The sequence below is a fragment of the Miscanthus floridulus genome, chromosome 2, assembly GCF_019320115.1.
Source record: "Miscanthus floridulus cultivar M001 chromosome 2, ASM1932011v1, whole genome shotgun sequence".
Classification (NCBI taxonomy): domain Eukaryota; kingdom Viridiplantae; phylum Streptophyta; class Magnoliopsida; order Poales; family Poaceae; genus Miscanthus; species Miscanthus floridulus.
Window position 1 is genome coordinate 148,288,601 of NC_089581.1, and position 7,902 is coordinate 148,296,502.

The 7,902-nt window shown below is 44.6% G+C and overlaps 1 protein-coding gene across 1 annotated transcript; it reads right to left on the reverse strand.

The window, feature by feature from the left end:
- Positions 1-375: 375 nt before the first annotated feature.
- LOC136540043 (protein high chlorophyll fluorescent 107-like) lies at positions 376-6,543 on the reverse strand. Its single transcript, XM_066532028.1, has 8 exons — positions 6,096-6,543; positions 5,756-5,901; positions 3,325-3,630; positions 3,160-3,220; positions 2,609-2,853; positions 1,727-1,837; positions 1,225-1,401; positions 376-1,076 (listed from the first exon to the last, which is right to left on the reverse strand). Exons 1-8 carry the CDS (start codon positions 6,487-6,489, stop codon positions 660-662), a joined length of 1,857 nt encoding a protein of 618 aa, XP_066388125.1. The 5' UTR covers positions 6,490-6,543; the 3' UTR covers positions 376-659.
- Positions 6,544-7,902: the final 1,359 nt, after the last annotated feature.

The following is a 7,902-nucleotide window of genomic DNA, read 5'->3' on the forward strand; positions in this document are numbered from 1 at the left end:
ATTCTAATGCCACATCACCATTTTGGTTAGTGGCACCTTAATTAATGAACATAGAAAACATTCTAGTTTCGGGGTTGAGTGTCCTTAGCCCCAACTATCAATCCGATCATTAAAAGCAGTCAAGCAGCAATCCAGTGTAAATTAATGGCTCCATTTTCCTTGTCCTTATGGTACTTTACTAAGTTTATGTCTCCTCCAACTAAGATGAGTCCAGACCAAGATTGTAAAATAGTGGAGCTCATCAAAGGACTCTTGCTTGCCTTCCTCTTAAGGACTACCATAAACAGAAATAGATATCCAAATAAAAAGGGTTATTTATCTCTCTTTTCCCTCTTGAGATTTCTTAGCTTGTGCTATGCTGGCATTTCTAGCATTAGTATAAGGTGTTGAAGTTGACATTGGCATTTGTCAGAATATTTCTCGATAACTTAGTCGGGGAAATTATGTAGATAAAGAGTCTAATTTATGTACAGAGCTAGACATACTACAAATGGTGGCAGAATTACATACAAGTGGCTGGAATGACAATTAACAGGTGATTGCTACGGCAGCGGCAGGGGTCGTCCTCTCCTCACAGATATCCACGTATTGCAATTCACGATACCTGCTACTGTCAGTGAATTTTACCGGTGGAAATGAGACAGACCGATCTGGAAAGTTTACGGGACAGGGAGAAGAGGGAGTGGCTTCCTGGGCAGCCGCTGTTTCCTCCTCTGAGAAACAACACCCCTCGGGTCAGAGCCCTCGAGCACGGCATCCAGCTCCGCCGGGTTGAGGGCCAACCTCTTTTTGATGAAACCATCCAAATCGAAATCACTTGTTGGAGTCCCCGTTGCTTCGCTCCCGTTGTTACCAGCATCATTGCTCGTAAGGCCAGAGGAATCTAAACCTACAGCCGCAGAAGTTTCTGAAGACTCCCCAGCTGCAGAACTCCTGGCAGTGCTTTTAACATCATCTTGCCTCGTCGGCCTAGAAGGCTGATCTAGGTTTAGCAGCTTCTTCACGCTGTCTAGGGCAGGGTCGATGATGTCGAGGAAGCCCATGACCCATGAGGCATCATCCACAACTTCAGTACGCTGCCAGCATGGAAAACAGTCAGTGGCATTGTCAAGGATATCGCACAAAGATAAGCTGGATACTAACAATTATAGTTCATGGTCCGATCTACAGACACACACCGCATGAACAGATAAAGATGTAGCTCTGCAGGCAACCTCAACTAACCTGCTGAAAGTAAAGGTTCCGAATTTCTTCAGCTCGAACTGGATCCCCCTGTTCCTCCTCAAGTGTTGCCCATGTCATCAATGTCACCTCACTTTGAGAGTTTATACTCAGCGAAGACCTCAACAATCTTCTGGCAGCCGTGTAGTTACCAGCACGCTGTTCTAGGACTCCCCAAGCCTACAAAAGCATGGCAGCCCGACAACTATTTATGGAACAGAAAATGGAACACTAGCCTATATACAGTACCAAAATCAGCACCGAAGCTTCAGTCTGGTAATTTTAGACCCATACACTAGATCACAGTAAAATAAATTTAATTCCGGTTACTTGTATACATTTCTGGCAAACTAGATTCTTCAGTAATGCAAGCATTCATATTTGAAAACCATGATACACTAATTCATCAAGCACTCAAATGGTCTTTTGAACATACAATGACATTAAAGATAAGTCGTTTCTGACAGTTTGACAACTACCAGGCTAACTGAATGATATGCTTTACCTGAAGACAACGAGCAGCACATCCATTTGTTGAATTAACTGACAAAGCTCTTTGATAGAGGGCCCTTGCTGTTCTTGCATTTCCTTCTTTCCATTCCATCCACCCCCAAGCCTACAATATAATCTATGGGACATTGCTGAGTTTCAGAGAGACATAAATCAGCAGTAGTGCATATACAATTAGACACAAGTATGACAATGCATATGTACTTGAAACAATAGAAAACTGTTTCTAACAGTTTTAGAAAACACAAAGCTTTTACTTGTGTATATCAGGTACAGTTAGCTGACGATCTAAGGCTTTCTACTGAAAGAAATTTACTCTCACAGTTTATTGCTGGGGATGAAGGGCAGGCCTGGTGCAGTGGTGAGAGTTGTCTCACTGAGTCACCAGGTCGTGGGTTCGAAGCAGCCTCTCCGTAGATTTTACGGGGGAAAGGCTTGTCTCGGTTTATCCCTTCCCCAGACCCCACTCATGTGGGAGCCTCCGGCACTGGGTCTACCCTTTAGTTTATTGCTGGGGATCTTACGTGAATATAAATCCAAAGTTTCAGCAACAAAAAAAAAAATATTGTGAATTCACCATTCACTGGACCTAATCACTCCCCGAATCATTGGATTGTATATATGCAGTCATTTGCACTGGGAAGGTAAACAACCACAACACTTATAAGTTCTAATGCTAAGAAGTTTCTCCCAAAAAGAAACCTCTATCCTCTAGTGGTAAGAAGTGCAAGAAACAACATCATACTGAAAGTAACTGTATATCCATGCAGAACATCCTGTAGGGAATAAAGAAAAAAGAATCTCAAACAGTTTTTTGTAAAGGAAACTACATGGAATTTGTAGTCAGATAAGGGAGGCAAGTGCAGAAAGTTCTTACTATCCAAACTGGCTGATGCCTTGGATCAATCTGAGATGCTTTTCTGAATAACACACGAGCAACATTAGCAGATGAAAAGTTGTATTCCAGCAGTGCAAGTGACTGGAGAATTACAGGGTCCCTAGGATTTACAGCATGTCCAATCTTAAGCAACTTCCTTGCCCTGTCAATACTACCTTCATTTGCCTCAAATAGTGCCCAAACATGCCATGAGAAACGGTTTTTAGGACTAGCCTGGACAGCCTTCTGCACTAGAAAATTTGAAGTTATACACCACACATTGGAAAATTTTAGAGGGATGTCATATATGTGACAAACCATCACATTCACATGTTAATACAGAATGTCAAAACAACAGTGCAATATAACTTGAACAAACGAAGACAGATCTTCTATGAAAAATTTAGACAAAGGAAGACTGAGCCCATAGTAATGCCATTTCTACACTTCAACTGACTCATGAACATGAGGAGACGCTCAGATATATTTTGGAATTTACAAAATCATTAATGACGGCAATAGTTAACCTAGAAAGGGAATACGATTTATTATCTCAAAGAGCTTTCTGGCCATGGCTTTGTTTCCTGCACGCATTTCTACCTGAGCCCAAGCCTACTAGAAAGTTGTCATACATAAATGCACAGTTTAATAGAAAAGGCAACTATGCAGTTTCCTTTCGTGCAGAGAAAATGAATAATTATGAAGCAAATACTTACTAGCAAGCTTGCACAACTTTTCGGATTGGATTGAGTGGCTTGCTCGAACAAAGTCCGTGCTTGTTCAATGCGCTCTGCTTTAGCTTCAAGCAAAGCAAGAGTTTGGTAAATATACTCATTTCCTCCACAATATTTCAGGGCTTTCCCAAGTAGGTTCCGCGCCTTTTTTATATTTCCTTGCTTTATTTCTAAAATTGCCCACCCGTGCCAAGCAGCAATGTGCTTTGCATCAGCCACAGTAGAAGCATCAAATAGCTCGCGTGCCCTTCGAATATTTCCACTCTTGCTTTCTAGGACTGCCCAGCACTGCTTAGAAAAGAAAACAACAAATTCATATACGGTCATATGCTTTGTTGGATTTGTCCTTAAATGAGTGAATTATAGATGCATCATGCATGGAACAGAAATAGTTATGGTTGTAAAGGCACAAATTGCCCTGACCTCACCAGTCTGGATAGTGATTTCAGCATCTTGTATATAATTCAGTCATAAGGATCAAATGATTTCTTTAGATGGTCCAAGTGATTAGTTTTCGGATGTGTCAGTAAAAGTTAACAAAATGATCCTGATATGAGGTTTCAGTCCCTTCTAATCTTGAAAACTTTACAGGATAGCTACAACTGGGAGACCCACCGTTGTTTCTACAAACAAAATAGTGTGTGTGATGTATCATGTAACAGGCTATGCTCTCCATCTATTTGCAAGAAAAGCAGACAAGCAACTGGCATGCAAGGAATACAATTACTGAACTGAAGCCCAAATGCCCAAACTGCCAGTTGTTGAATCAAATGCAAAACAACATAATCATACAATTAGGATAATGCTAACTCACGTGCCTTCAAATTTAACAAAATTATAGTTGCAGAGTTTCCCAAACCGGACATAAGGTGTTAACATCCTCATGTTCTACATCCTTTGAGGAATGCGGACTCAAAATCGATGACAGGGTCGATGGCCAGGTTTGTGAAGGTTTAAATTCACTCATCATTTTGGGGGTGTGGGGGACTCATTGCAACCATTGTGTCTTCGATGGTGCTTCTCCCTACCTAGATGGTGTTGTATAGCTTCCTATGGAGGAGATGAGGCTTTGGAGCCTAGCTAGGGTGCAAGGTGTTTCTTATCTCCTCTCCCTTCCACCCCAAGAAGTTTAGTTAGTTGTTTGGATCTTGTTTCTTTTGTAATACCAGATGCATGTGTTTATCCTTCTTGTTTCTTGTTTTTGGGTGTGTGTTTTGTGTGGGGGTGCTAGACTCCTTTTCTTCTTCTTAATATAATGATATGCCATGCTCCTGTAGGAAAAAGTCTAAGGGTTTTAGGAGGTTATTCATAAAAACACCAAGAGACATGAAACCCCTAATTATTACACTATTCCACGAGGGTATACATGTAAAACGACCAAGACAGTAATCACAGCACTACTTCAGCAGTACTTTTCAGCGAACGAACAGTGTTTTCCTCTCACAATATTTCAGCATAAGCATCAGCATAAGCCAAATTTCAGCGAAACAAACAGGGCATGGCCGACGCTTGCTAATGGTCAGAGGCACTTGGTCCTTCGTGGACTCATAAGTACTCGTTGTGTGGCAACGGTCATGTGTGGATGCAGTGACATGGCACGATTCGGCTTGAAGGCAGTAGGTGACGATGGTAAAGCACGTCGTGATTAGCCCTAGGCAACGGCAGCGACAACGCGCCCTTGGATAACCTCAAGGCGCACAAAGACCGAAGGTTGAAGGAGACGCTGACAAGTGGGCCCATGCAACAATGGTCGCTGTCATGTGGGCTCTAGTCGTGCCAGCGAGGCAAAACGACCACTCGAAACATGACCGTGGGCTCGAGTCGTGCCAGCGAGGCAAAATGAGCACTTGAAACCACCTATGGGTTAGATTAAATGATTTTGGATAGGTAAAAGAGGTAGAATACCTGGTTTTGTAGGTTAGGGGTAAAATAGACTAACATCAATAGTTTTGGGTTTATATAGGCCCTGTTTGAAGCTACTTATCTTTGATGGGCTTATTTGATAAGGAAGCTTTTATGATAAGCTAGCTTTTGTCAAATGAGAAGCTGTGAAAAGTCTACCGTTTGGCACACGGTGGGTTTTCTCCATCCCATCTTCTTCTGAGTGCCCCAACTCCGATTGACAGCCATAGATCCAACTTCGAGCTCTCCTACTGCACATCCATGAACTTGCAGTTGATGCTTCGATGATTTCACAGCTCAATTGGATTAATCATTTTTATTCGGCCGGCTGGCAGAGTTCCAACGACTACTCGTACGCATGCTCTTGATGCGGAGCCACGAATCCGGACAATGGAGGTAAAGTAGACTAACATCAATAGACTTTTCCCTCTCCTACTTGTTTGAGGGAAAAAAAACATCTTGCATATAGGAACTTTATAAAATGGAGCATATGAACTGATCATGTGCAAACCTGCCAAATGTATGGGTTTTCGCCTTGCGTTGCTTGGCATCCCCTTTCGTACACCGCTCTAGCTTTGTCATACCTTGACTGCTTGCTGTACAGCTTCCCCAATGCCACATACGGACGTCCGTCTTCCGGCCAGAATGAGATACATTGTTCATATTTCAGAAACAGAGCATCAAATCCATCAGCTCGCAACCCAACAACTTGCCCAAAAGTACTCAGTACGAGCACACAACACGCGTTTAATAGTTTCATGCTGACTTGATGCGCTAGGTAGAGAAACCTTCTGCTCGTGTATGAACTCCTAACGCGTAATGCTATGCTATAATTCTCTACGTGCTCACCTTGTCGAGAAGCTTCTCTGCTTCAGGGAACTCGAACTTCCTGGTGTGCACTTTGACGCGGTAGAGGCAGAGCTCGAGATTGATAGGCAGCGGCCGCTCGCCGGCCGCGGCGGCGAGCTCCCCGTCCGCTGCGGGCTCGAAGGGCGGTACCTTCCTCGCGATCTCCGCGAGGCCCCTGTCGACTGCCCCGCTCATCGCCTCCCCCTCGAAGCGTCCGCCGTCCCGGTCGGACCCGCCCGCCGCGGCCGCGCCAGCCGCTGCAGACGCCGCGCGCGCGCGGCGCAAGCGGACGGAGGAGTTGGAGGAAGATGATGCGGAGACGGAGGCGGGTGCCTTCGGGCCGGGGCTCGGGAAGAGTGGGGGCGGCGTGGAGGGGGACAGGAGCCGCATCGCCATGGATGCGGGCCGAGCTCGAGTGGAGCTTGTCTGTTGCAAATCGCCAGCGGGGGAGAAAATTGGAAATTTGCCCTAAGGCCCAAATGCCATTAGGCTTCGCTGAAATACCCTTCCGAAATAAGTCCAACAAGTTATAATGCTATTTTGAGATTTAAATCTATTTTTAATATTTTTCATCTAAAATTTTAGCCTGAACTGATCATTTTGCCCCTGAGCTCGTTGACCCCTGCCCTCTCATCTCTCCCCCTCTCGTTCTCTCGCTCCCGTCGCCTCCCCTTCCTCTCTCCCTCTCCCTCTCTCTCCCGAGGTGGCGCAGCGCGGGCGGCCCCCCTCCCCTCTCCCTCTCCCTCAGTCTCAATCTACCACCGGGCCATGGCGCGGCCGGCGCAGGGCAGGGCAGAGCCATGGCCTTGCAGGCCAGTCGTCCTCATCTTTCCTCCTCTTCCTCTCTCCTGCTGTGGCCGCTCATGGTGCTCGTGCCCGATGCCAGTGGGTCTCAGCGGTGCCGCGGTTGGCACAGAGCAGTCTTAGGTGCTCCCGTTTTCTTTTGTATTTTGAGATTTTGCTTTTGCCTCTCTGATTCGTCCCTTCGATGACTTCGATTCGTGTTCTAGGGTTTGGCCTAAAATGCATGTTGTTCCAATGTTTGTCTTCTCTGTGTTTATCTGTGAAAGGACGGCACCAATTGGTAATGACACTACCAATTCGTGTTCTAGGGATTGTGTCTATGATTTTATTTTTGCAGCTTTTTTCTCAGTCCCCCCCCCCCCCCCCCGTTCTTACTTCGATTCTTCATTTTGAGACCGATTTAGTTCGTTCTTTTTTGCTCAGATTCGTGCTATGGCATGAGTTGATGCTACCCCTTAAGTGAATTTGATTGAATCGAGTCGAGCACGAAGAAACTGAACGAATTTCGTTTTTGAGGAGTTTTTCGTGTTCTTGGCCGTGATCTAATTTTCTCAGAGTTTGGGTTGAAATTGGACGATGATCTCTTAGAGTATGCTCACCAACTCCCTTGTGATGGCCTGTGAAAAGTTTGGTCGCGATTTATTTTGATTTGGTCCAGTTTTTCGTCGATTTTATGGCCATCGGTTTCCTGTTCTAGATTTTACAGAGTTTGGGTTAATCCCAAGAGATGATTTGTTAGGGATGAGTTCGTAGGTAGTTGAATTTCTCACAAAATTTGGGAGTGAATCATGGAGTTTTGAGTCGGATTTCGTCAATTTTGTTGTCGCCCTTTTTCTGTTCTTGAAGGCATCGGTCTCCTGTTTTTCTGCTTGCACACAGGTTAAAGCTCTAGTTTGATTTTGGTGAATTAATAAAACCCTAAGTGCTAACCTAGTTTATCAAGTAATCATGAGATAGGTAGCACATTTCAAGTTGTAAAGCAAATGAAGATCATGACATGATGAT

Excerpts from the sequence above, each read along its gene's own strand:
- LOC136540043 (XM_066532028.1), bottom strand. The coding sequence starts at position 6,489 with ATGGCGATGCGGCTCCTGTCCCCCTCCACGCCGCCCCCACTCTTCCCG. Across the intron at positions 5,902-6,095 it reads AGCAGAGAAGCTTCTCGACA|AATGTATCTCATTCTGGCCG; the intron begins AGGTGAGCACGT and ends TGAAATATGAAC. Across the intron at positions 1,838-2,608 it reads GGCATCAGCCAGTTTGGATA|GCTTGGGGGTGGATGGAATG; the intron begins GTAAGAACTTTC and ends ATTATATTGTAG.